Below are 27395 nucleotides of genomic sequence, written 5' to 3' on the forward strand. Positions count from 1 at the left end.
CTTTTTCAAGGAATTCGTCTGTGCTCACTGCTCTTCCGGAATGGAGTCCGCGGCCCTGGCTCTGCAGGGCAGACCCCGGGGCCTCCCAGCTTGCCAGCCACACCTTCGCCAACCCTTCCCCCGCCGCCCGAAGCTGCCGCGGGCGTCCTGGCCGGACGCACCCCACCGCGCATCTCAAGGCCGCAGGACCCCGTTCCACACCCAGGCTGGCCGCAGGCCTCGGCCCCTCTGCGTCCTCGCCGCTGCCTCAGGGCGAGGGCGCCTTCCCGCGTCAGCAGCCCCCTGTCACGCAGCACGGAGGGAAGGCGATGTCACCCGCATCGGCCGCAGCCTGCCCGCGAGCAGCGCGGAGACGGGCCCAGCGCGCAGGGCTACGCGACACGGGGCGCGGGGGGCCCCCGCCAGGCGTTCTGAGGTGCCCCGAAGACCGCACACGCGGGGCCGGCACCCGCGCCTCAGCAGGCAGGCGCCCAGGCGTGCGTCCCTCCCCCGCCACCGGCCGGCCGCGGCGCGGAACTGTCCCGTGTGCAGGCGGCTGCCGCCGGGACAGAGAACCCAAAGGCCGCCCGCGCACGCACCTCCGGAGCAGCGCGGGTTCCGCACGGCGGCCGGCTGCTTTCTGCGCGCTGGCAAAAAGCAAGCCCTCGCAGAAGAGACCGCGCGGGGGCAACGCCGCTCCGCGGAAAAGAGGCTGCTCGGCCCGCGGAAGGGACGGGTGCGGTCCTCAGCGCGTCATCGGCGTAAGCCCCGCGCACAAACGCAAACACAAAAACTCCCATGTACAAGAACATCCAAGAAAACAAAATCTTTAGGAATAAATTTAACCAAGGAAGTACGGACGATCACGCTGACTACTGTGCAGCGTCACTGGGGCATAGTGTTGAGCTCACAAGTGTGATGAACTCGAAAGCATGCTAAGCGAAAGAAGCCTGCCGGGTGTGGTCCCCGCACTGGAGAGGCGGAGGCAGCAGGATCACTGGGAGTTTGAGGTCAGCCAGGCTACGTAGTGAGATCTTGTGTACATACACATACATATATATATATTACAGTAAAAGGCACCTTCGCATTAATCCTCAAATCCCCCCTCACACACACACACAAACTCCCAACACCCTCATCCCACTGTTCTTGCCACTCCTGCAGCAGCTCGGGACGTCCTCTTTCCTGAGTGTCTGCTTGCACTATCCTGACAGCCTGGATGTCTTGACTCACTTCGGAACACCTCCCTTTCATGGCCATTTTGAATTTGGGAAGAGCCAGAAGCTGCCTGAGCCGGAGCTGGTGAGTACACCGATGGAGACACGATGTCGTGTTTCATGGGCCGCCTTCCCATTGAGGGCATGCGGCGGCAGCAATGTTTCTTCTAATTTTTATTACTTCTTTTTATTTTTACCAATTGCGCCTCATAGAAACATAAAGAGGACTCCAGAACTGCTTAAAAACGGCAAGGATGACGGGTGTGTTCAGCACCAAGGGGAGGGGAGTATTTTGAAAGGGATCCACGGCGATGTGTCTCACTGTAACTTTAGAAATCAAAACATTCACTGTATATTTTGATCACACCCCATATCTGATAAAGAGCTAAAATCTAGAACACTTAAAGAACTCTTGAGGCCGGGCATGGTGGTGCACACCTGTAATTCCAGCACTCAGGAGGCTGAGGCAGGAGGATCTTTGGGAGTTCGAGGCCAGCCTAGGCTACAAAGTGAGCTCAAGTCCAACCTGAGCTGCATAGTGAGACCCTGTCTCAAAGAAAAAACAAAAACAGACAAACAAAAAAACCTCTTGGCCAGATGTGGTGGCGCAAGCCTATGATCCCAGCACTCCAGAGGTCAAGAAAGGATTGCTATGAGTTCAAGGACAGCCTGAACTTCACAGTGAAACCCTGTCTCAAAAATAAATAAATAAATAAAATAAAATAAAGAACTCTTATGACTTAACAGTGAAAAGACAAATAACCCAATTTAAAAATGGGCAAAGGATTTAAATAGACTTTTCTCTAAGAAGAGGTGTAACTGCCCAAGAAGGGAAGCACAAGCGAGCTTGACGTCATGAGGGCTAGAGAAATCCAAGTCAAAACCGCAGTGAGAGAGCTCTGACACCTTCTGGGGTGGCTATAACCAATAAAAACAAAACCAGAACATAAGAAGCCCCGGTGAAGATGAAGAGATACTGATGCGCCAGTGCACGGCATGGCCCGCGTGGAAAATGAGGCCCTTTTATGTTTAAACGCACAGCAGTTCTGCCCCAGGGCCTGTCCCCAAAAGTAATGAAATGAGGGACGCAGGTGCGTCCCTCACAATGGCTGGGAAACCACCCAGACAGCCTTGAAGAAGGAGTGAGCAGAACGCGATCGCTCCACACTCTGCAGTAAAGGAACGAGGTACTGTACAGGCTGCCAGGCGGAAGATCTGGAAAACACACCGCGTGCAGGGCCCAGGCACAAAAAGACACAGACTGTGCACGTCTGTGGTCCAGATGAAGCAAATCCATGGAGACAGAGACCAAATCAGTGGTCGGCAGAGGCTGGGGAGGGAGGATGGGAGAGACTGCTAACAGGATGACACACATGTTCTGGAAGCTGCTTGTGATGGCGCACGGCTGTAATCGCAGCACTCTGGGAGGCTGAGGCAGGAGAATCGAAAGTTTGAGCCCAGCCTGGGCAATTTGGTAAATTACCAAGACTGTCTCAACAACAACAAAAGGGGATGTAGCTCAGTGTAAAGGCACTCCACACCAAAAAAAGTTCTGAAAGTAAACAATAATCACTCTGACACACACACACACACACACACGCCTCAATTGTGTACTTTAGAGATGAACTAGCTTGTCCACATTGCATCACTAGTAGAGGACCACACGCTGAATTCAAGAACATCTGCTCTCAGGGTTGCGCTCACTCCTAGACCACTGAGAAAGTAAATAAAGTCGAGATTTTGAGAAGACTCCAAAGTATCCTTTTTGGGTTGGGGTTTATTTTTTGTTTGGTTTGGTTTGGCTTGGTTTTGGGGGACAGTGCTTCCTCATGTAGTTCAAGCTGACTTTAAAATCATGGTGATCCTCCTGCCTCAGCCTCCTGAATGCTGGATTACTGTGTGCACCACCGGACCCAGCTGAGGAAACGGTTTTAAAGGATCCAATAACATCTCCGCCCTCCACCTATTCATCGCCTTCTTTGTCGTCCTTTGAGCTGCACCGGGTCGTGGCCACATGCCTGTCAGACCTCTGCTGTGGGAGTCGAACTGACCCGCGCGGGGCTCAGCCTCCCTCTCCCAGCAGGGGCTGGCGGCCGGCAGGGATACCGAGGCTGGCTCGGTGCTGGGAGACCCAGGCTCCTCTGCTGGCCACTTCAGCTTGAGGATTTCCCAGGAGCCTTGCCAGGCGCTCCGGGGACCTGCTCCCCTCTCCAGGGTCAGCCTGCCCCTGCTGGGTCCCCGGCTCCGCCCAGCCCCCTCCCAGGGCCGCCTGGCTCAGCACGCACAGGGCACTTCCCCTCTGTCTGGCTTTGCCGCTGGCTTCCTGCGGGTGCAGGCGGCTCGTGTGCGTATCTCGGCCACATTGCTGGGGTCCCCTTGGGGCCCTGGGTCAGGATGGGACGGGGAGAGGTGTGACCCGCCGCGAGAGCGGGCAGAGCCGCTCCTCCCAGCCCCTTCCCGCAGCCCCACAGGGCTCCGCGGCTTTCACAGGGTTATTTGCTTTGCTTGGTCACAGTCTCGTGCGCCGAGCGGTTTCACTCGCTGCATGTTTGCTTTCTTGGTTTACATCTAAGGCTTTTTCTCCTCTCCCCTCCGCCTCCGCCTGTCACACTCGTCTGGGTGCCTCTTGTTTCCTTTTCACTGTTCCTCTGATCTCCTCACTGTCCAGAATAAGACAACAGAGCTTGAAAGCCCTTTTTCTTGCCTAGTATGGAAGTGCACACCTGTCATCACAGCTGCTCAGGAGGCTGAGGCAAGAGGGTCACTGGAGCCCAGAAATTTGAGACCAGCCTGGGCAACATAGCAAGAACCCTTCTCAGAATTAAAAACATATTCTTTCTACAATGGTAGATCCCAGTCTTTTCCTTTACAAACTGGGGAAGCATAATCTGCTCTATCTTAGCAAATTCCCTCTGAAACAAAGAAACCTTTGGTTCTCCACTATTGGTTTTCCTCTTCTCTGTGAATTGGTGGAACTTCACTTTTTTACCTTTTTTTTCAGTACGGGGGATGGAATTCAAGGGTACTCTACTATTGAGCTACACTGCAAGGCCTTTTAAAATTTTTTATTTATTTTTTAATTTTTAAATTTTTTTTATTTTTTTAAAGTTTTTATTTGGAGACAGGATCTTGCTAAATTGCCCAGACTAGCCTGGATGCGCAGTCCTCCTGCCTCAGCCTCCTGAGTAGCTGGGATTAAAGGTTTGCACAACCATGCCCTTGCATTTTAAACAGTGGGGGTTTTTGTTTTATTTTTTGGTACCGGGAATCACACTCAGGACCTTGGGCTTGCCGGGCAGGTGCTTGTGCCTCCAAGCCTCATCCTTTCCCCTTGCACTTGGATTTTTTCTTTGGGACTGTTTTGATCACAAGCTAATGCTGTGAAGTTGTTGGACAGTGGCACTGGGCTGGGTCTGCTGCTGACTTCACACTCCAGGGTCACGGTCTGCAGGGAGACACAAGTGTCACCACATGGGGCCCGTGGGTGGGCCACAGCCCACGGCAAGCGACCTCCAGACCAGGCTGCGTGACAACGGGGGCAGCCGCCGCAGCAGCAGGGACCGGGAGCAGGCGTGGCCCGGGCAGGAGGCCTGGTCTGGCTGCTGGCAGAGCTCTCCGGGCACTGGTGGAGGCCGGGCAGGAGGCTCCGAGCGCCATCGGGTGCAGAGCGGCTGGGCACCAGCAGGTGTCTGGCAGGGGACAGTGACGGTCACAGCGGGGTGAGCAGGTGAGGTCCCAGAAGGAAACCGAGGGGGCTGAGTCGGCGGAGGGAGAAATGAGCAGAGCGGAGAGATAACGGAGGAAAGCCCCGAGTCCCCGGACGGCTTCCAGGAAAGGCGAGGGCCGGAGGCGTGGGGTCGGGCGAGGGCCCCCTCCTCGACACGCCTTCGCCAAGCGCTTTTTCGCCCACACCCCTCCTTCCCTGGCCCGCTGTGCCTGTCCTGCTGGCTCCCGGCCCAAGCGCCACCTGCCCTCAGGCACGCTGACCTCTACCCACTTCCCACAGGGTCCCACAGCGCCCGCTTCCATCCCACTGACGGGGGGCCTTGGGGACTCAGGACACAACAGGCTGGGATCAGCGTGGAGGGCAGGTAGGGACCTGGCGGCTCACCCGCCACCCCCCATACAAGATGTAACGGAACCGACCAGTCCTGCCCTGCCGGGTGTCTTCCCCAGGAGCTAGAATCAGTCAGCGAGATGAAGAGATTAGGCTGAGGCAGGAAAGTACTCTTATCTTACACTGCTTTCCCCTTCTAAACTACCGGGCTTTCTAGTTCATGATTTAGCTAAACAGAAAATCTGATCAACCACTACGCACAGGCCCCGCTCTGCTCCTGCTGTTACTTTGCAGTTGCCCATAAGGCCTCCAGGAGCCTCACGGTGACCGAACCGCAGGCGGTGATGCAGCCCTGAGATGGTGTCGAAGAGCACCCGGCTCTGAGCAGGTGAAACCCACACAGAGCTGAGCTCTGCTCTGAAAAAATGGAGCTGCCGATGAGGAGCACAGAAAACCCAGCTGGTACCAGTCCTGAGCATGGTGAAGCACGCCTGTAATTCCAGCACTCGGAAGGCTGAGGCAGGAGGACCACTGTGAGTTCCAGGCCAGGCTCGGCTACAAAGTGAGTTCAAGGCTAGCCTGAACTGCAAAGCAAGACCCTGTCTCAAAAAGACAAAAACAAAAACCATGTTTATTAGCTTTTGGGATAAGGAAAAAATAAAGGACAAGTATGAGCACTCCACCCTCTACAAATCTAAATTTAAATCCAGACCTGCAGAAGATAGCCACCAAAAAAGGAAAACTGTGGTCTATAGATCTAGCCCACATGCCAGACGTGGCGGTGCACGCCTGTAATCCCAGCACTGGGAGGCTGAGGCAAGACGATTGCACCAAACTAAAACACCACCAACTAAAAGGCCTTTTTTGTCTTCTCTGACCCATGGAGCTTGTTATTTCAGAAACAACCTGGATTCTTCCTCTGCAAGAGGAACCCGAGCTATGTCAGAAGCACTGAGGGACAGGGCCTCCCCACCGGCCCCTTCCCCTCCAGTTCTTCCCGAGGGCGCCTAATTTGTATGTGTGACGGCAAGCTGCCTCAGAGCCTGCTGCCAAGCTCCGTGGAAACGCGTCCTTCCTCGTCCCCGCAGACCCACTTCTGAGGCCCGGGCTCACTGTCACGATGGCTTCTTCCCAGGGGGCTGCTGTCCCATGAGCCTGGCCAGCAGCTTGCCCGGGCCGGGCTCCTCTCATTCGTCACCTTGTCCAGGTGCCAGGAGCCAGGCGGGCAGGCTCAGGGCACAGGAAGACGCTGCTGGAAGATAAGAAGCTTTAATGGACGGGGTGAGGAGCCTTCTCAATATCAGGACAAAGGAACAGCCCTGTGTGTTTCTAAGGATTGGGTCACTGGGCGTGGTGGCGCACAACTGTAATCCTCACACTCAGGAGGCTGAGGCAGGAGGATCAGCATGAGTTCAAGGCCAGCCTGTACTATGTAGCAAGACCTTGTCTCAAAAAAAAAAAAAAAAAAAAACGGATTGGGTCAACGTCAGCCAGGAGACTTGGGGCCATCACAAGCTTCTCGGGTCACCAAGCACCCGGACACCAAGCGCATGCGCAGCGCTCGTCACGTCCGCTCCTTGTGACACTGTCCTCCAGATGCCTCGGCTCAGGGCTGGCTCTGGTCCCGAGGCTGGCGGGGATCGGCCAGGACGGTGCCACTCGGCTTGGGTCCCGTGCCCTCCCCATCTCTCCCACAGCGTGGTGGGCGGCGCCGAAGGCCACACAGCACAGGCTTTTCCAAAAAATAAGATTTTATTGTCTTGGATGCAAATATAGTTTTAAAAACGCATTACAGTGTTGAGTCCAGCTGGTGGCGACCTGCTTCCCAAAAGCAGTGTGACAGGGGCCATGCTGGGCGACACATGCTGGGGGCCTCGGCTCACAGCCAACCCTTCCGTTTGGTTTCCGGACCTCCAAGTGTCACCGAAGGAGTCCCACTCACCAAAGCTTACAACAGGACGAAGTAGCCATGTGCGCACACCCGCACCCGAAAAGGAGAACACACTGGTCGGCGGCGGCGTCTCAGACCAGCGACAGGCGCGCTCGCCCAGCCTGCCCTCAGGACCTCCCCTGGACTGCACCCCTCAACGTAAGTGACAGAAGCGTGTAAAACGCCTGTGTCTCCCAGCCTGCCGCCGTCAGTGCTCCAGCACGCCGAGCCGTGCCGGAAGCCCTGCAGGAAACTGTGGCTCCGCCGGGCTCAGGGTCACCACTGCGGAACTCAAATCTGCCAGGGGGATGGCGGTGGATTTTGCGAAATACGCAGAAAAGAACTTTATAAAAATAAAATCTCTTGAACACATACACAGGCTCATGGCTGTGCACACGTACAGGTCAACATTCAACGTGAGAAGCTCCCTTTTCTCTGGAGTGCCGGGCTTCCCGAGCAGGACGAGCAGTGGGGTGCAGAGCGGGACATCGGCGGCGGTGGACAGGCCCCTGCCCGCCGCCAGGCCCTGGAGGAAGCAGGCCCAGGTTGTGTCCCGAGGCCTCTCCTGTGTCCCTGGCGCCTGCCATCCGTCTGCACCTAAGGTGGCCACGATCCCAGTGCCCACACCAGGACCAGCATCAGTGTCACTGCTGCACACGCAGGCTGCCCCGCTGAGACCCAACGTTCCCGCTCCCTCACACTCGCCAGCACACGCCGAACGTCCTGGGAAACCCTGCGAGGTGGCAAAGAGCCACGGCCTCATCCCTCTGTGCACGGCCGAGCTGCTGCCGCGTCAGCATCGCCCAGCAGGAAACCTGGCACGTAGCTCGGGCTGTGCCAGGGCTCCCTGGGTGCCACTGTCTCAGGAAAGGCACTGGGGAGGAGGTGAGGCCTCGGCTGAAGGATGGAGCCCTTCAAGGACCCGATGAGGACAAAAGACGGGGGCGTGAATGAGGAGCGGACGTCCCCGGGTGCCCACGTCACAGCCAGCGCAGCAGGCCCAGCCGGGCTGGGGCGATGTGCCCCCAGCTGCGGAGCCGCTGGTGAGGCGGGCCCAGCCTGGCACCACCCTCCTGCCCTGGCAGGGACCAGCACGGGCACTGCCCGGGGTTGCAGTGCCATGTGCTCTGAGTCCAAATGGACATCTCTCTCGGCCAGAGCAAGAAACTGTCAGCGTGGAGCCCTGGGAGGGTGGGTCAGGCCCCAGGCACAGGGACGAGGATGGGGCGGTCACTGAGGGGTGCCCAGCCCACCCCGTGGGTGCCGGGGACACAGGCAGGGCGAGGGCTCCGCTGGCCAGCACAGAGCCCAGCACATGGTCAGCACCGACTCCTGAGACTGCACAGCTTCTCTGCCCCACCTCTCAGAAAGCCCGGAAAGAAACGCAGCCCGGTACCACACGGCCGCGCACTCATAGTGAAAGAGCAGCAGGGTGCTGATTGCCCCTGAGATTTCACAGAAGCACGGAGCTCTCTACTCAGGGCCCAACTCCTGTCCTCCAGGCCGAGCTCTTGTCACCCGTGGGGCAGCGCCCGCTGCATGTGTGCAAGGGGGCAAGGGCGGGTGAAATGCGTGTAAACGGACCAGGCACGGTGCGGCTCAGCGCCCACGGCAGGGCAGCAGCGCAGTGACCTGCTGCTCCTGGACGCTGACCCGGGAGCCCAGGACAGAGGTCGAGGCAGGCAAGCAGTGATCGCGTGCGGGGCAGACGTGCTGTGGTTTCCCACTGCCGCGGCGGCCGTAAGCACCAAGAGAAATGAATCAAAGTCGATCTCAAAAACAAAAACATGCCATGTCAGCCTGCCAGGATGGACACGCACACACACACACACGCACACACGTCTCACACAGCCTACCGCCTTAAATGTCTGAGGAAAACAGAACCACAAACATTAATCAGCAAAAGGGAGAGGTAGGCCAAAGAAGCAACAGGCCAATTTTATATCCCATGGAGTTTAAGCAACAGTCTCTCCACGCGAGGCAGGGAGAAAGCCATCGTCAGGAGAGCCCTGGCCAGTGGCTGCCGCGTCGTCTGCACGTCACAAGGCACAGGGGTGGGAAGCCCTGGCCTCAGGCCCTCAGCGACATTTGGTTTTCCTTCTCACCCTACTGGGCCTCTCTGATCACAGTGGCCTTGACCTGCTGAAAGGGGGCTTCACGTTCGTCCCGGGGTAAGGGATCCACTCTACGGCCATTTCCCAGGGCCCACACCGTGTGCACCCCTCAGCCTGTAAACACGTTTAGGGGTGGCTGAGGGGTGCCACCAAGCTGCTCCCACATGGGGCAGAAGTGGAGACGGGCCAAGGTGGACATGGTGGCACTGCTGGTGGCCCGGGGATGCCACCCTGCCTTCCTGTTCTCCATCAGCAGGGTGCGGGGGAGCCGGCAGCCCACGCAGGCCTCAGCGCTGGGGCCTCCCGAGCCAGTGGGGCTCTGGACCGGAGCTCTGGGCAGCCTGGGCCCCTCTTCACACGGCTCCCTCAGGATGCTGAGCTCAGGCAGGAGGCGCCGAGAGGTGGCGAGGCCACGGCGAGTGGAGGCAAGCTGGCCGGCTGCTGGGGCCGTCACAGCAGGACGGAGGAGGCGCCCTTGGCTGGGCTCCCTGAGTGCAGAGCGTGCACCTGCCACCTGCAGCGACGGGCGAAAGCGGCCAGGGCGAGCAGGTCCTCCTGCCCTTTCTGCGCCCCCTGTGGCGTGCACGCCCAGGCTGTCCCCAGTGCAGGCTGCACCGTCTGACCTGGGTGCCTGAGGTCCTGCCTGTCAGCGCGGTGGCATCTCTGATCCGAAAACCCAGGCCTCGGTCTGGGGCTCCCGCTGGAGGAAACGGATGAGGCAACCAGGCCGGCAGTGGCAGCACGGAGTGTGACCTTCCAGGCCAGGACCGAGGCGGGCCTGCCCCCAGAGCAGGCTGTCCTTCCCACGGCTGCCGCGTGGGGCCAGGGCTACGGGGCCTCTGCGGGGAGGGAGGAGGCGGCCTGCGCCGCGGCCAGGCAGCACCAGCTGGGGTAAAGCGCAGCAGCAAGCCGGCCGGGAAGGCGCGCAGGCAGGCGGACGCACCTTCCGCTCCAGGGGAGGGGCGAGTGCCGGGGGCTGACGGGAGGCTCGGCCCTGCGGCTCTGGCGAGGCCGAGCCAGGGGTCCAGGTCCCCCGCAGTTGCGCTGTTGGGCCTGGGAGTGTGGAAGACGTCTCCAGTTGGCCCTCAGAGCCAGAGCGTGTGCAGTGGCACCAGGCGGGCCCGGAGGATACAGACGTGACAGGGACAAGTTTGTGAGTCTCAGAACGGGACTGAGAGGGACCCCGGATGTCCCGCCCGCAGGAGCAGGCTCTTTCTCTGTCCCATAGCTCCCTCCCTGGCCTGGCCCCACAGGCCACCAGCAGGACAGAACAGGGCCACACTTCCCTGCAGGGAGGGAGGGCGGCGGCTGAGGTCGCTGCGTGAGGTCACAGGGGGGCCCCGTGGAGGCCGCTGCTGCAGGCAGGCTTCGGCCCACTTCAGACCTGAGTGTGGATCCCGACAGCTTGCAGCCACGAGGTGAGGAGACCTGAGGCTGGGCGTCGGGAAGGGGGCTCTCGAGCCTCTCGCGGCCGCGTACCAGCCACACAGCTAGGACTCCCCCGATCGCGGGCCACCCCTGGTGACAGCCTCGGACGCCTGCTCCGGCAGCTGGGACGGGTCCGTCAGGATGGAGGTGGTGGTGCTCAGCTGCCGGAGGGTGCTCAGCACCACTGCAGGACACAGGGCGGTCAGTGGGGCCGGCAGGGACACGGAGGGCGGGCAGTGACACAGCCCCACCAGGGTGTGCCAGCCACAGCGCCCAGGTGCAGGGCGGCCCTCGGCAGGAACCTGGGCTCTCCCCACACCCAGGGCTCCACCCGGCCGCTGCTGCCTCAGGGCTCGCGCCCCTCATTTACTAGCCCTGCTCTTTGGGAATGGGACCTGATCAGAACGGATCCGTGACAGATCCAGAAACCGGGCCTGCAAACTACAGGCGCTCGCTGAGGTGGGATCTGACCCGATGGCGGGCACGTGGCAGGGAGCCCAGGGCCCTGCACTGCCCCCACTGTGGTGCTCCGGCCCAGGGACTCCTGCACCGCCAGTCTGGGTCCCTGAGTGCCGTCTCCCCGAAAGGCTCCCTCCCCCCGGCCCAGCCCCCAACTCACTCGGCCTGAGGACCGGCAGGGAGCAGTGCTGGTCCAGCCAGGACAGCGCCGTGTGGTGCAGCTCCTCCAGGCTGCTGGTGGACACCATGCCCTTGAAGGACTCGAAGAGCGGCTTGATGATGATGCTAAACTGCGGGCCTTGGTTAAGGAAGCGGGGGCAGAGCACGGGGCACTCGCCCAGGGCTGGGCCCCGGGGATGGGTGGGGAGGGTCCTCCCTCCCTAGGCCGGGGAGTCCTCTGTGCGGCCAGACGCTGTGCTCCACCTGGGACCGGCGTCTGTCTGGAACATGTCTGCAAATGGCGTGCGCACGTTTTTATGTGACACCGGGGCACATGCAGGCCCAAAGGAGAAGCCACCTGGAGGTGGCATTTGTGTTTCTTGTTACTGCAGCTATGCCTGGAGTCCCCAAGGCCGGAGCAGGGCTCAGTCACCTCAGGAGGTAGTGCAGGCTCGCCCTGGGCTTCTCGGACTTCGTTGTCCTCACCCCTACTCAGCCTGGAGATGAGGAATGTGCCACCCGCAGGACACGGGCGCAGGGCACCCCGCTCCGCCGGACACTGCAGCTGTGCCTCCCACCGAGTGCCTGCTGTGGTCAACCTGCCGCGTGCCTGGAGTGCTGGAGGCTGAGCGGGCACCGCCATGGCGGGCGCTCTCTGCAAAGGCCGTGCTACCCTGGAAGGCTGTCACGACACCAAAGGCCGGGCAGCAGCTGGTGGCTCTGGAGAGAACGGGCCCCTGCAGTTGTGTGTACCTCGCTTTCTGCCTGTCCCAGGGCAGGTCACCCTCCTGCTGCAGGGCGCCTGGACCAGCTGACGAGCTGTAGGACCCTCTCCTCCCACCCAGCTGGCTCTGCTGCGGCTCTGGCACCACCTGCCACTTGGCCTCCCTGGCTGCTCCTGCGAAGTGCCTGCGAAGCCCCAGCGGGCACAGCCGCCAACCACAGCCAACCCGCAGAGCCCAGCCAGAGCCGCTCTCTGAGACAGAGGCCGCCCTGTCTGTCCCGATGGACCGGGACGACCACGTGAGGACCATCTGTCCACTGTTCCCGGGCACTGCCTGAGAGGGAGGGGCAAGGGCACCGCAAAGATACAATCCAGAACTTCCAGTTCTGCAGGGTCCGGCTCTTCACGTATTCCTCGAACATGTCTCTCAAGTGATCGACCTGGCGCGGGGTGACGGAGACCCCGGTGGCGGGAAGGAGCTTCTGGCAGGAGCTGAAACAACACAGGGAGTCAGGGGTGAGACTGGGCAGTCGAGGGCAGAGCAGGAGCCGGGGCACCGACGGCAGGACTGGCCAGTGGCGGGGTTGGCGCCGGGCACGGGCAGAGAGGCTGTGGGGAGCAGGGCACGTGGCATGGAGGGTCCCCCGCTCTGGGACACGGCCTCACATGATGGTGGCGTTGAGCTCCTCGATCTCCTCCCGCAGCCGCCGGGCCTCCTCCTGCATCTGGCCCCGCTCCTGCTGCAGCTTGGCGATGTACTCCATGGTCTTCTGCAGTGTGATGGCGTGGCTGCTCTGCGGGGACAGGCAGCTCAGCGCGGCCCGGGCGGCACCGGCCCGTCGCCACGCTGACACCTCGGGCGGCTCACCGGCTTGGAGTTGTTGGAGATCAGACTATTGAGGGTGCTGAAGCCCATCTTGATGTTAAAGCGTCGCTTCTGCTCAGCTGAGATGTGCTTCAGCTGCTGGTTCTGTTGGGGAACCGACCGGTCACCAGGGGAAAGGCGGGGGACAAAGGCGAGGCCCCCGGCCCTCCACTTCTCTCCTCCCCGCCCAGCCTGAAGCCACTGCGGCAGCCCGGCCCTCGGGTACGGGGCAGGCGGGCTGCGGGGCAAGGGAGGAGGAGACAGTAAGAGCTAAAAAGAACTGATGCAGTGGCAGGAGGATTCCAGATTTGAGACCAGCCTGAACAACTTAGAGACCCTGTCTCAAAAAACAGAAAGGGCTGGGGACGTAGCTCAGTGGTAGAACGCTTGCCTGGCGTGTGCGAGGCCCTGGATTCCATTCCTGGCACCACAAAATAAAAAATAAAATGCTAAAAGGCTCTAATGGGAAGTGGAGGTGGGGCTGGGGGCTGGCTAGGGACGCTGCCTGCTCTGTCCTTCCCTCGCTGGCCTCCGCCTCCCCTGCGACTCCGGGTACCAGCTCCCACTTCCTCCCTGCCCCAGGTGGTGGCGGAGGGCTTTGAGGATGCAGTGCGGCAGACCCTCGTCACCGGGTGCAGCCCGCTGAGACGGCCGGCAAGGGCCGGTCTGACATCCCGGCGGCTGCCGCTCCAGGCTGCATGTCAATGGCCAGCTCTGCCCACCCCTGCAGAGAACGCAGCTGCCCCAGAGGTCCTCTGACCTCTCTTCCGACTCTGATCCAGCTGAGAGCCCTGTCATACCTTTAGTGCAGCCATGTTTTTGGGGTTTGTGGATTTCCCTGAGCAGTTGTTCTGGGGAGACTGAGGACTGGGGCTTTGCTCCGATGCACACGGAGAGGCCTGGCCTGAGTTCGGGCCATCGCGACCTGAGGGGAAGAGGGGGCCGTTGTAGGTGAGCGACAGGCAGGAAGTGGGGCTGTCCAGTGGCCCGCACGGATGGGGCCCTGCAGGGGTGGGACTCGGAAGCACGTTTTTAACCTCTGATCCCACCCCAGGGCCCCGACCCCAAAGGGATGCGACACACAGTACAGCTGTCAGACACGAGGCAGAGGCAGCGGCAGCGGCAGCGGCAGCGGCAGCGGCAGCGGCAGGGTTCAGCCATCCCAGGTCAGAGAGGCCCGAGGGTGTCACCGGAGGTTCCTGCTCTTGCGCTGGGCGCGCTGGCCTCTGTTGTTCTGTCAGCCCTGCACTAGTCTCTCACACGTCTGTCCTACCCACTCCCTGACACTTTTCATTAAAAACACCACTGCCCTCTGACCCACTGTTATGGTTTGTCTGTGTGTCCCCCCAAAGCCTCATGCAGCCATGGGGCAGGCTATTAGAGTTTAATTATGGGTGTGAGAGCTGCACCTGCCTGGGGTGGATAATTTGCATATGTAAGGGAGAGGAAAAGAGTGCCTGAGGCCAGTCCTCCTCCGCCATTCCTCCCCAATTCCGCCCTGGTGTGTGCTTGTTTCTTTTGCTGTGTTCTGCACCAGGAGCTGTAGCCCTCTGCCATGTGCCAGTCTGCCTTGTAATCTGCCAAGTATGGACTGAAACCTCCACAAACTGTAAGCGAAATAAACTTTTCCTTCCTTCATTTTAGGCATCAGGTATTTTGTCCCAGCAATGAGAGAAAAGTAACCGAGACACCCACACAGGCCGCGACAGAGCAGCCCCGGACCTCCTCAGGCCTGTTAACCCGAGTCGCTGAGAGGCCCACTTCCCTGTTGCAAAACCTCTACCGGACTTTTGCCCCAAAGTCCGTCAGCCCTCACAGCGCAGCTGTGAAGCCACGTTTGGCCACACTGAGACCAGCCAGGTTGCCCAGACCTCTCCCTGGCTTCCTGCAGGGACTGCACCGAGGCATCAGTGCAGACCAGAGGGTCCTCTCTGTCTCTCTCTCTCCTGCCCGCCCCCTCTGTCCACCGCCCCTGCAGCTGCCTCTGGGCAAAATCAGTGCACCTGCCTGTCTCTGCAGCCGGGGCCATCGTGCACCACACGCTGGAAACCGCTCAGCTCCCATGGCTACAGGGGCCCCACATTTTCTAGAAACTGCCTCCCTTTCCGCATGAGAGCTGGTTGCTCCAGGCTGGGCCTCACTGAGAGGTTAAGAATGGCTTCCCGAGAGCCGTGCGTGGTGGCGCATGCCTGTACTCCTAGCTCTTGGGAGGCTGAGGCAGGAGACTGTCATGAGTTCGAGGCCAGCCTGTACTACAGAGCCAGACCCTGTCTCAAAAAACCAAAATAAAAAAGAGTGGCTTCCCCAAGTACCAGGTCCCTAACTGTGAGAAGCAGTCACTGCCTGCCCTCTGGTGCTGCTGCAGTCACCCTGCCATGAGCACAACCCCGGGCCACACCACTGGCTGACTGTGTGTCCGGCAGTCTGGGGAGCCCTGCGTGCCCTCCCACCCTGACTGCAGAGACACTCACCGGGCCCTGCGGCAGGGACCTGCGGGCTGCCCCCTCGAAGTGGGGCCTGCTCCACCTTCACCAGCGAGTCCTGCACCATGCCTGGGGAGAAGAGCCGGGAGACGGGGGCCGGCTGGCCACCCGCGCTGTGGCTGAGGTCTGTCACCAGGATGCCACTGTGGAATTCGGTGACTCCGGGAGCCTGAGGTGCCATGGGAAAGGGGTTACCCAACTGCTGATGCACAGCATAGCAGACCTGTCACACTGGGGGGCCGCCCAAGTGCACTGGGGTAAAAGGGACAGTTCAGGTCCGCTGTACCCGCTCACCCTGGGCATGGCAGCAGGGGCGATGACCACGCCAGGCTGGGATACCGTGGACGCCAGCATCCCTTCTCTCTTGAGAGGGCCGGATGTCATGATCACTGCTTGTGGCTGGCCTGGGAAGGCAGCTGCCAGGCGTGGAGAGAGGGTGCAGTCAGGCCTGAGCCTGCAGGGCTAGACCGCTCCTGACCCAAATGCCTGGCTGTAAACGGCAGGGCCCAGGGCAGTCAGTGGGCACCCTGCTCCACCCCACAGGGGACAGGGAGGGAGAGCCACCAGGCCATGAAACTCTGCTTTGTGACTTCTTGAAGGGGACACATTATGGACCCCAGAGGGTACACCAGGACCATGTTTTCAAACTGGGCTGTGACTAACTTTTAAAAGAAACATAACAGGGGCTGGGGTTTAGCTCAGCGGCATAGCGCCTGCCTGGCAAAAGCAAGGTCGTGAGTTCGATTCCCAGTATAGGAGAAAAACAAAGCAAAAACATAAACAAAAAAAACAAAGAAACAGAACAGAAAACAGAACAGATCACACATGTGGATTACCGATGTCTGCTTCCTTTAAAGGGAGGGGGGATGCAAATCCGACAGCCTTTGGGACAGGGGCACAGCCCTCCTGGGAACCCCAGACTCACCTGGGGCCAGGCGTGTGCTCTTCAACACCAAGGACACGGGCTCAGGCTTGGGGGCAGGCACTATTTTGAGGGGCTGCTTAGGTCTCCCTCCAGTCAAGGACACAGGTTTGGGGTGTACGAAAGTCAGACGAGTCTGGGGAGACCCGACGGCTGGGGGCTGGGGGACCGGTGACAGTGCAAGGGCACAGGGGGATGGCGAGGGCGGAGGGTGGTGGGCCGTGATCACGAGGCCCTGGCTCTGGCTGAAGGTGGTGGCGGCGGCGGCATGGGTGAGGGTGGCAGAGGCTGTGTGGGTGATGACAGGGGGGGGCTTGCTGACCCCCGCAAACCTCGGCAGCTGCGGGAAGGCAGGCAGCGCCGGGGGCGTCAAGGCAGGGCCGGGAGGGGGCACTGAGGGTAACACGGGCGGGCCGGGGGCCTGGGCGGGGCTGGGGGGCAGCAAGGGCATGGGGAAAACGGGGAGAAAGGGCTGTGGGACACCCAGTGGCGGCTCTGAGGGAGCAAAGTCCGAGGGCTGCAGGAAGGGGTCCCCGGCCTGCGAAGTGCGGTCACAGGCCGGGCCGGCCGCGGGCTCGAGGGAGGGGCCCGCGGAGGGGGCGATGAGGCTGTCGGGGAGGCTCACGGAGGGCAGCGTGGCGGCCGGCAGGATGCTCTCCTGAGAGGGGAGACAGCGATGAGGGCCGGTGCTGGCACAGCCCAGTGAGGGAGCCCGAGACCGAGGGGCCAGGGGATCTGCGCTGAGCCGGCTGGGGCTCCCCAGGGCGCGCGGCCACCCGGGGAATCCGGTTTCCAGGCCCCAGGGGGCTCCCCCGTCTCCAGGTCTCTGTTACACAGAAAGGTGGCCGGGGCCCAGCTGCTCAGGGTCCCCCAGGGCAGGGCCGGTATCGGCTTCTCGCCAAGCAGGGAGCACCGGAGGTCACACGTGTGGCTCTCAGCTCCAGAGACGCGTCCTGCCCGAGCCGGGGTGGGCAGCGGGGCTCCGTCATGGGGGCTCAGTGGGCACCAGGGCTCCCCAGGGGACCCCAACTCTGCTCTGTGGCCCCAGCACCTGTGCCAGTTTCTGCTGGCTGCTAAGTGAGAACTGAAAGAAACCCGCAGAACTTATTTTTATTGGTGACCCGGTGTCGCCTCGGCCTGGCTGATGCTGTCTCTGGCCAAACACGGTCCCAGGGTGCCTCCGGCGGGGCCCACGGCCGCACTCACGGGGCTCAAGGCTGCTCGGGACGAGCGCGGTCTGATTTCTCACACATGGTGCGTGCTCAGGCCAGACCCTGCCGCGCCCGCACACTGCCCGCACCTGCAGTGTGATGACAGCCCGGCCCGTTCCCTTCCGCTACCTGAGCAGGTGGGCTGCTGGGATCCGGTGCAGGCGCTGAGGCAGGCACAGGCGGCATGGAGCCGAAGATGGAGCGGCTGGCAGAGAAGAGGTCTGAAAAACACGTGCGGTCTTTTGAGCTCCACATGCTCCCATTTCCTGGAATTAAGGTCCAAACAAACGGGACACTGAACCCTACCCTACCCGAGGGATGCCTTGGCCACAGGACACCCCCCAAGTAACTCTCTGTAAGAGAGGTGTCAGGTGGAAGCCACACGTGTGCCTCTGAAACACGCCCAGGCCCTGCATTCCAGCGGCTCTGTCGGTGGCAGACGCGACTGCAGGAGACTGCAGGGAGGTGGCTGTGTCATCAGCGCCCCCTGCTGCTGAGAGGGAGAACAGCTCCCAGCTGGTGAGCAAGATCTGAGAATGCCAGCGTCCTTCAGGAGGGGACACTGTCCCAGGGAAGTTTCCCAGATATTCAAGTTACTACAAAAAAAGTTTAGTTCCGAGAAATTCTAAGCCCTCCCTCCCACCCCTCCTAACCGCTCTCCTGCGGGCTGAGCCGCCTCTGCCGGGTCCTCACCCTGGAAAGGCTCGAACGTGTCCATGAAGTCCAGGTTGGGCTGCAAGGGGATCAGCCCCGGCTGGATCATGTCCGCATTCCCCAGATGTGCTGCAAGAGCCAGAGCAGAGCGGACCGTCGGACGGCGTCAGCCCTGCTCCAGCTTGAGGCAGCTGGTTTCTAGGGGTTTGCGGCCAGCCTGTGGGGCCTGAAGGTAGCAAGGAGCCTGCGGCTTTTGCTTGCTTGCTGGCTTGGCATGGGGTCTGGTTTTGTTGCCCAGGCTGGCCCAGAACTCCTGGACTCAAGCAACCCTCCCGCCTCAGCATCCAGAGTGGCTGGGACTACAGGCGTGCAACCGGCCGAACACGAGGGAGTGGCCGGCCTGGGAGGCCAGGAGGAGTTCCCCGGAGACCCCGCCCCCCACTTCCCTTCCTGCTCCCACTGTTAACCTGTGGGGTCCTCCCTGGGGGCTGACTGAAGCCTGAAAGCCACAGGGGCAGCCATGCCCACGAGTGCTTCTGATTTTCTCGGAGCCACAAGCCCTGCTGCCTGGGTCCAGGCACTAAGGCGACAGGGCTGAAAGCTGAACCTGATCTGCCCCACCTCCTCAGTGGTCCGTCAGTGACACCGAGGAGCAGCAGGACCTGAAGTCCCACCCACCCAATGCAGGCGGCCCTCAGGTTGGCCGACCCACCTCCTCGCTTCCGGGCCTAGACAAGGGGCGGGCGGCAGCCGTGAGGGGAAGCCGGACCCGCAGTGCTCAGGCACAGCAGCCGCCAGCCACCCAGGCCCCGCCAGGGTTACCTATTTCCCGCGGGTTGGGCCAGGCCACGGGCTGGTGTGAAGAAAGGGTGGAGAAGAGGGTGTCGCTGAACTCTGACATGAGCATGTCCGTGTCCAGCAGCGGGTCCTCCTCCATGGGGACTGGGGTCTTCCAGCCGTCCCCATGCTTGTGCCAGTAGAGCATGTCATCGTCCTGCCACCCAGGGAAAGGAGGCGTCAGAGGGCCACAGTGGAACCTGGCTGCTCCGTGACAGCGAGGCGGGAGGGTGGAGATGCTGAGACAGTACCCCCTCCAGGCCCCTAGCAGAGAGCGCCACTGCTTCCTGAGCCACTCAGGACCTCCTGGGGGAGGGCAATGTCCCATCCCTGCCCCACTACCCAAGCCACTGCTGCTCCTCGGCCAGGCAGGGCTCCAGGCCGCTCACCTGGGCCAGACTGGAGAGGTCCTCATCCTTGTGCTGCTGGAGCTGGGGACAGAGGGCAGGATGGGGTGGCACCGAGTGCCTGGGAGCTGTGAAGCCCAGCCCCCCTCCTGCCGCACCCTGGCCTCGCCATTTTGGGGGCAGCCGGGAGGGGCAGCCTGCTCACTGCCCTCCGCACGCTGCAGGACAAGCTCGGGCTGGGGCGGAGACAGGCCTGTCTGCAGCAGGGAAACCGAGCTGAGGCTCCAGGGACAGTGCTCTGAGCCCAGGCTCCGGCCCAACCCTCTGGGGGCTTCCGGAGCTCACGCTTTTGGGAGCCCCGCCGGCAGATACCCTTTTCTTGAAGTAGGTTCTCCACTTGTGGTACTCCCTGATCACGATCTCGATGCGGCTCTTCCAGTACTTGCCCTCCGTGGTGATGGCCTGCGACAGAGAGACCGGACTGAAGGGGGTGACCTGGGCGGTCAGCAAACTCAGCCCGAGAACGCGGAAGCAGCAGTGGACACTTAAAGTGGCGTCAGGAAGCCTGCTCGAAGGTAAACCAGGCTTTGGCCTGTCCCATCTCTTCTGTGCTACAACGGCCCTTGGCCTAAAAATGCATTGTTGTAAGACGTGGGTCCAGGGCGGTATGTGCGCGTGCACGTGTGTGAGTGTGACTGAGTGTGTGTCTGGGCCCTGAGGCTCTGCACTGGGGCCCACGGTCACGGCAGGGTGCTCAGCCCAGGGAGGTCCTGGGGTGAGGGACATTACCAACACCGTGGTGGCCCCCAGCCGGTGATAGCCGCCTCTGCTATGCTCCCCCAGGGTGAGTGCAGCCCAAGAGCATCATCACCCCAAGAGCTCGAAACCCCAAAAGCATCGATCATGCGGGCCACCTGCCTGGAGCCCCCTCGCTTGCAGACCTGATGTTTGTAGGTCATGTCACCTGCAAACACTTCACTATGTGTCTGAAACGGTGAAGGGCCAGTTTTTAAAAACCAGGATCCCCAATACCACCAAAAAAAAAAGCAGGGATGGGCGGGATGTAGCTCTAGGTTTGATTCCTAGCACCGCAAAAACAAAAAGCAAAAATAAGATTACAGTATCACCACCAGACCTAACGGAATTACATTCCTTGATACTGCCAAATGCCAGGTTATATCCGAGAGGTGCAAAACTGTCTCATGAGGTTAGAGTTCTCCCCTCTGTATCGTAACAGTAAGACGCGAAGACCAACGTGACATAACGCAGGAGAGTGCGATATGCAGTCTCCCTCCTCTCCTGACACCCCGCACCCGCTCTACTCTTACATCCCGCAAAGGCCCCACGGGTAGGATTTCTTTTTATCTTCTGAAGTATTTCCTATGCACATAAGATCAAGATACACATTTCTAAAAAGAACATAAATGTACTAAAATCGGTGCTATACAACTGTTTCCGTTTGATTTTGTGGTACTGGAGACTGAACCCAACACCGTTACACTGAACTGCACCCGAGACCTTTCTTCTTTTTTTTAACTTTTATTTTGAGACAGGTTCTGCCTAAATTGACCAGGGTGGGTTTGAACTTGTGATTCTCTTGCCTCAGGCTCCCAGAGTGCTAGGATTACAGGCGTGCAACACTAGACCCAGCCAGCAACTGGCTTTTAAAAAATTTATTCTTTCTCCAACCTTTTTCCATCTCATATCTAAAGATCTTGAGGTCTCTTTAGTTGTTTAGTATGTCTTGAAGAAAAGTGTGGTGGTGCACGCCTATAATCCTAGCACCCAGGCGGCTGAAGCAGGGCAGCTGTGAGTTTGAGGTCAACCTACACTACACGGTGAAACACTGCCTCAACAACAACAAGAAAAGGAAACTGTCCAGTCCACGGGCCTTACAAGGAGCCAGACTGCCTCTGGACGGCCCCAGAAGGCAGACCCACTTCAAGCAAGGGCTGAGGGGCCGGGACATCACTGAGGGCAGCGTGCTTACTGTCTGGCGTGCACCAGACCCCGGGACTGACCCCCAGGACCAGAACAAAAGCAGAGGAAGGAGAGGACGAGGCTCCGTTGGGTTGGCTGGCCTGAGAAGAGGGACGTCTGCAGCCACCTGTCCCTTCTCAGGGTCACTCAGCTGGCCACTCGGCGCAGCCGCCTCACGGCCCCCGTGACTGCGCGCCAAGTACCTCCGGTCGGCGGTGCTCGTCTACTTCCACAGAGCCGTCCAGTGGGGTGACAAAGTGGCACACAGGGTTCTTGCGCTTCTCCAGATCTGGGGAGAGAAGAGATATCATCACTGCCGAGAGCCCTGCCCGACTGGTCCACAGCCCTCCCCCAGGGCAGCCTCCAGGTGTCTTCTTCTTCCCAAAGGTCAGAGGGCTCAGGGGAGCAGAGGCACCTGGGCAAACGGCTGCGCTAGCAGGGCAGCTGCTTACGGGGGCCTGCTCCACTCCAGTCAAGGCCTAGCTTCCCCCATCCAAGCCGGCTGAGCACAGGACACAGCGAGCCGCATCCCAGACCCGCTGTGGCTGGAGCTCCTCCCAGCTCTTCGCAGGCGGCACCTTGGCTCCAGGCCCACCTCACCCGGGGGACCCTGCCTTATTGCTCCGGCACCCAGCACTACTGAGCGCTCCCTGGGAGCAGCCTCTGTGCTGTCCCTCCTCACTGTGGGCTCTGTGCCGGGGGCCAAGAAGATCCAGGTCCCTGGGATATGGCAATAGCTTGTCCTGAGGGGGCTCAGGCCCCCAGGGCCAGAGCTGGGACTCCCAACCTCTGGGCTAGCAGCAGGCCGGAGCTTACACTGCATGTACCACGCCCGCCAGATGGCGTTGTTGAGCCGGATCTTGTCCCTCCACTGCAGCTTCAGGCCCTTGAAATTCTTCCACTTGGGCGACACCAACTTCCCACTAGAAGACAAGACAGATTCGGTGAGGTTCGTGCTTCTCTGGAAAATGAAGTGGAATTAGAGCTCTTGACCTGTCGACCCCTCACCAGCCACAGGCAAAGCTGGACAGAGACACATCACTAGTGCTCAGGTCTCCTCAGCACAGGGGCAGGGGCAGGCAGGGCGGAGATGCTGCCTTGCGCAGGTCCTAGACTCCAGGCTACTCTTGCCTAGCTTTTTATTTTTTATCTTTTTGAGACAGGATCTCGCTAGCAGTTCAGGAAGGCCTTGAGCTCACTTTGTAGCCCATGCTGGTCTCAAACTCTCAACGATCCTCCTGCCTCAGCCTCCCAAGAGCTGGGATTATAGGCATGTGCCACCACACCTGGCTCACCTAGCTTTTAAAGTTTCCATAATTAAACATTCAAAAGAAATCTGCCATCCACCAGATGAGAAGGAGGCTGCTATCTCAAGCCAACCAGGAAGGCGATGCCCTGCCACTGCTCAGAGCGGCCCTAGAGTGGCAGCTGGAAACCCGAAGGCGCCAGAGGGCTGTGCTCGAGGGAGCCTGGCACGCAAGCGCTTCTAATTTACTCGGCGGAAGCACAAGGCACCCAGGCACAGGGTGCATACCCGCGACCCTAGCTATTGCAGAGGCTGAGCCAGGAGGGTCAGCAGTCGCAAACCAACCTGGGCAGTCACCCTGTCTCACATCAAAACTAGGAAGGGCTGTGGGTGTAGCTCCGGGGTAGAGTGCCTGGTCTGATCCCCAGTACTGTGGGCGAGGTGGGGGTTGGTACTGACAGCAGGGCTCAGCAGGCCCCAGCGGCCCCTCCTGCTCCAAGCCTCCTCACTCCTGGGCTGCTGCCGGCTCCTTGGGGACAGCGCTCTCCACCACTGTGCACAGTGACCCGCGTGCCACGGCACGGGGAGGGCCCTGGGGTCTCCTGCCACCCAGGGGCTCACTCGAGAATGCTTCCTAGCTCTGGCAGCCCAGGCTCCCTGGCAGTTCCTGGAAGGCTCATTTTCCAGGTGCTGTGCTGGGATCCACCCCTGAGAAGCTGGCTGAAGGGTCCCTGTTTTCCAGACGTTTGAGAGGGGCAAGGAACTAGGTTTTCGCTTGTCGTTTCATTTTTGCACTACCAGGTACTGAACTCAAGACTTTTACGCTGAGCTATACTCTAGCCCTTTTGAATTTTTTGTTTTGAGGCAGTCCTGCTTAGCTGCCCAGACTAGGGTTGAACTTTCAACTCTCCTGCCTCAGTCTCCCAGACTGCTGGGACCATAGGCGTGCACGTCCATGCTCGGCCACAGCACTGTCTTTAGTCCCTATCAAAGGGGAAGTAGAGGTCTCACGTCTTGGCAGGCTATCACCTGCCTCTTCTCCAAACCTACTAGGGAGGCCAACGGCAGGCAGAGATGCGCCACAGAAAACCGCGGGCGTCCCCAAGCAGTGAACAGTGAGAGGGTCTGAAGCTTGGCTGGAAAACACCTGGCAAAACCTGCTCTCCTGACCCAAGCCAGCAAGGAGCCTGGGCTCTGGATTATGTTGTCCAAACAGCTGTGACTCCACTGCCACCTCCATCACCACTATGAGAGAGGTCACAAGGCACCTCCTGATGTGTGGGGACACACAACTGCAGCAGCTTCCGCCTACATGGTCAGAAACCTTGGAGGAGTCACACTCCTGCTTGCTTCCATCGCCACCCTCGGCCACCTCCAGGCCAGCCCCCCCCCCCAACAGCTACATCTTCGAGGTTGGAGCGCCCCACTCGTGACACCCCCAGGGCACCTCTGTCAGGCACTGTTGTGCCTGGGTAAAGTCACAATGCTGCCACGTTCAGGGTGTCTTAATAAGGACCAAATGAGTGTGTGTGTATGCAATGCACAAATATTCACACACACACCCACAGAGCCTGGCAAACCTAAGGCAAAATATAAAAAAATTCTAATTACCATGTCACTGACCAGGCCTAAGTTATTCCTGAAAATGTGCTTTGTCATTTTTTTTTTTTTTCCCCCCGGTACCGGGAATCGAACTCATGACTTTGTGCTTGCCAGGCAGGTGCTGTGCTGCTGAGCTAAATCCTCAGCCCCTGAAAGTGTGCTCTGTGACAAACCCTCCTGGCTTGAGCAGTCCTTCGGCAGGATCTCCTGCACACACCTGGCGTCCTCCTTGGTCACAGACCAGACAGGTGCTGGCAAAGGCCACCCTGCCACAAGTGGGAGCCCTGGGGTGCCACAGGCTTCTAACTGCTTCTTGGTGACCCCTGAGCAGGTATCAGCATCTGCTGTGTGCATTAGGGCAAGGTGAATGCACAGGCAGGGGCTGTGGATTGAGGGCAGAGAAGTGGGTAAGGGCCTGCGGTAACAACCCACGGGAGCCGCCTCTGAGGACTTCTGCAGAAGTAACATTTGAGCTGCAGGTAGGGCGGGCAAGGCCCAGGCTGCTCCTTCTCCTGGCTGGTGACAGTGCCGAGCAGGCCTGAGTGGGACCTGGTCAGGGTGTGGAAACCCAGGGTAACTGGACAGAGAGCACCAGAGGCCATCAGCTTCCGCCGTGGACAAAGCCAAGCCTCCTTCCTCGCCTGTGCAAGGTCTGCCAGCAGCTGGATGCCTGGAGAAGCGGTGATTCTCAGGAGCAAAAGAAAATAAAACCAGTGCCAGCCGTGGTGCCGCACATCTGTAATCTCAGCACTTTAGGAGGCTGAGGCAGGAGGATTACAAGTTTGGGCCCAGCCTAGGCAACTGTCTCAAAAATAAAAAAGGGCTGCGGACGTAATTTAATGGGAATGCCTCGGGTTCAATCCTCAGTTCAAGAAGAATGGGGAGGGAAGGGGAGGGGAGAAGGGAGGGTGGAAAAGAAGGTAAGAAGAAAGAGAACCAAACCAGCCTGGTCTTTTTATTTCCTCAGGAGAAACCAGCCCCTTAATCGAAACCCTTCTCCTGTCGCTGACACCCATTCCTCACTGTGGCCGGGGTTCCCAGCAACCCTTGCGACCAGGCACTGGCCAGTGGGGTGGCTTTGGGGGCCACTGGGGCAGGGCTGTGACAGACTGTCTTGCTGGGGTGACACGGTCACCACTGTCCTGGCATGGTCCACGCAGAACTAACCACAGGGCTGCCACACAGCCTGCTTTACTGTGCTGTGTACTCAGGAAAAGGTGGGAAGGGCTGCAACGGCCACTTCCCACAGTCTGACGAGGCACCGTGGGTAGGGGAGCGAAGAGACACTCAACCTTATGGGCTAGAAGCAAACTGGACAGGTTTTAGTCGGAGTTCCACGATCTCCTCCCGCGTGGAAGTACTTCCTTCTCGTCCATGTTTTTGTCAAATACAGTCAAACCCTGGGAAACCTGCTCAGGATTCCAGGACTTGGCAGCACCAGCCTAGTTTCTGTAACAGCCCATGGCCAACGGGTGGCCCTCTACAGACAAGTAGGACCCAAAGCAGAGCAAAAGCAAAACCAAAGCCACCTACGCACAGAAGGGGATGAAGGAGGGACAGCCCTGATGCGCTGTATAGGAAAGGCCGGAACCGAGTCTCGGTCTCTTTCCTGCTGTGCTCCTGGGCCTTCCAGTTGCTACCATGCAGTGTCCATCTTTTTTCTTTTTTTGAGACAGGGTCTCCCTACAGTGTCCATCTTGAGGGAGTAACAGGCGACACTTTTGTGTAGATCCCACAGGGACCCTTTCAAAGAGCTTCCCCAAGTCTCTTTGCCCACTAAACACACTATAAGGCTGACTTAGTTACTTTTTCATTGCTAGGACAAAATACCCGACACCCACAAAGGCTTATTTGGCCCACAGTTTACACAGGTTTCAGTCCATAGTTGGCTGGCTCCAAGGCGTGGGGCAGGCAGAGCAGAAACAGTCCACAGCAGGGCGGGCAGGAAGCAGCAGCATCGAGCCTTCCTTTCCCTTTTACCCCATCCAGGCTCCAGGACTACTGGCTGGTGCCACCCACACGCAGCGTGGGTCTTCCCACTGCCCACACCCAGAACTGTGCTACACCGATCAGTTATCACACACCCTTAATCCACATTCACACACCCGAGATCCAGCCAGTTCTGAAAACCCCACTGAGCTCAGTCTGGCGGCTGGAATGGAGGAAGAGGAGAGGCTGGACCTGAAAGTGAGGCAGGGCCAGTGACCTCAGGGCGCTGTGAGGGGCAAAATTACCCCTTGGCTCCAAACTAAAGCTGTTTTCAATCCACGCTGGTTCTACGGGAATGCAGCCCTGAGAGGCTGGTGTCTCCCACTTTTGTTTTCTTTTTTTCCTTGTCCAAGATGAAGTGAGGAAGTTTTTTCTATTCTGGTGAAATTAATGTCCATATCTTTTCTCTCCCCATAACTTTACAATAATAGTACTTAAGGATAAGTGTTACTGAGTTTTTTGTTTTCCATCGCAAATCATTTTGCTAACATAGCACTAATGTGGACATTATAGAGACGCGCCTGATGAGACCTGGGCGCCCAGTTCGGGCTGAGCAGGTAACTAAAGGGTGACAAGCAGCTGTTTTGTAAGGAAACGCAACATCATATTCACATTAAAAAATAACCCCTGTTAAAATGGTATTTATTTTTTAGTTCCTTAAATCAATTGTTTATTATATTAAAAAAAAAAAAAAAGCCCCTAAGAGTGAATGAGGCTTTAGGGACCTCTAGACACAAGCCGAAACAGAGGCACTGTGCTCAGGCTGCACAGGGAGCTGGCTGAGCCAAGAGCAGAGTCCTGTCCAGCCTCTCTAGCTGGGCATCTGCTCCCGCCCTTCCCAGAACTCCACTTCCACGGAGTGCTGACCAGGATGCTTTCTGGTCCAACCAACCCCTTCTTCAAAGTATAACCAGAGGGGGCCAGGGACATAGCTCAGCAGCACAGCGCCTGCCTGGCAAGTGCAAGGCCTTGAGTTTGATTTCTAGTGTCCAGGAACAAAACAAAACAAAGTACAATCAGAAACACTGATGCAGGTTTTGGGGAGACCTCTGGCTTCTCCCTATACCCACAAGTCCTCCTCCAGGCTCTGCCTCCCTACCCTGTCTTCCTAGACCCATATGACTCCTTGGGTCAGAGCAGCCAGCACCTGCGCCCCCACCCAGCCGTGGGACAGCCAGGTGCCGGTCCAGGA

The 27395-nt window shown here is 59.3% G+C and overlaps 1 protein-coding gene across 3 annotated transcripts in view; it reads right to left on the minus strand.

Annotated features, from left to right (window-relative positions):
* Positions 1–9079: 9079 nt before the first annotated feature.
* Positions 9080–27395, minus strand: part of Mlxip (MLX interacting protein) — a gene marked incomplete at its 5' end in the record, with an annotated part of 46401 nt that continues 28085 nt past the window's right edge. The window contains 17 exon segments of one of the 3 annotated variants that reach the window (XR_001230988.1): positions 9080–9811; positions 9921–10909; positions 11345–11474; positions 12436–12559; positions 12734–12861; positions 12936–13037; positions 13733–13857; positions 15404–15584; positions 15710–15831; positions 16341–16995; positions 17678–17769; positions 18242–18331; positions 19025–19196; positions 19429–19470; positions 19759–19848; positions 21570–21655; positions 22183–22289. Coding sequence is in view for 2 of the 3 variants with exons in the window: in XM_013503703.1 (XP_013359157.1) it covers positions 10788–10909; positions 11345–11474; positions 12436–12559; positions 12734–12861; positions 12936–13037; positions 13733–13857; positions 15404–15584; positions 15710–15831; positions 16341–16995; positions 17678–17769; positions 18242–18331; positions 19025–19196; positions 19429–19470; positions 19759–19848; positions 21570–21655; positions 22183–22289 (2368 nt within the window). 3 annotated transcript variants of the gene reach the window in all.

This window comes from Chinchilla lanigera, unplaced genomic scaffold (assembly GCF_000276665.1).
Source record: "Chinchilla lanigera isolate Chin_1 unplaced genomic scaffold, ChiLan1.0 scaffold00081, whole genome shotgun sequence".
Classification (NCBI taxonomy): Eukaryota; Metazoa; Chordata; class Mammalia; order Rodentia; family Chinchillidae; genus Chinchilla; species Chinchilla lanigera.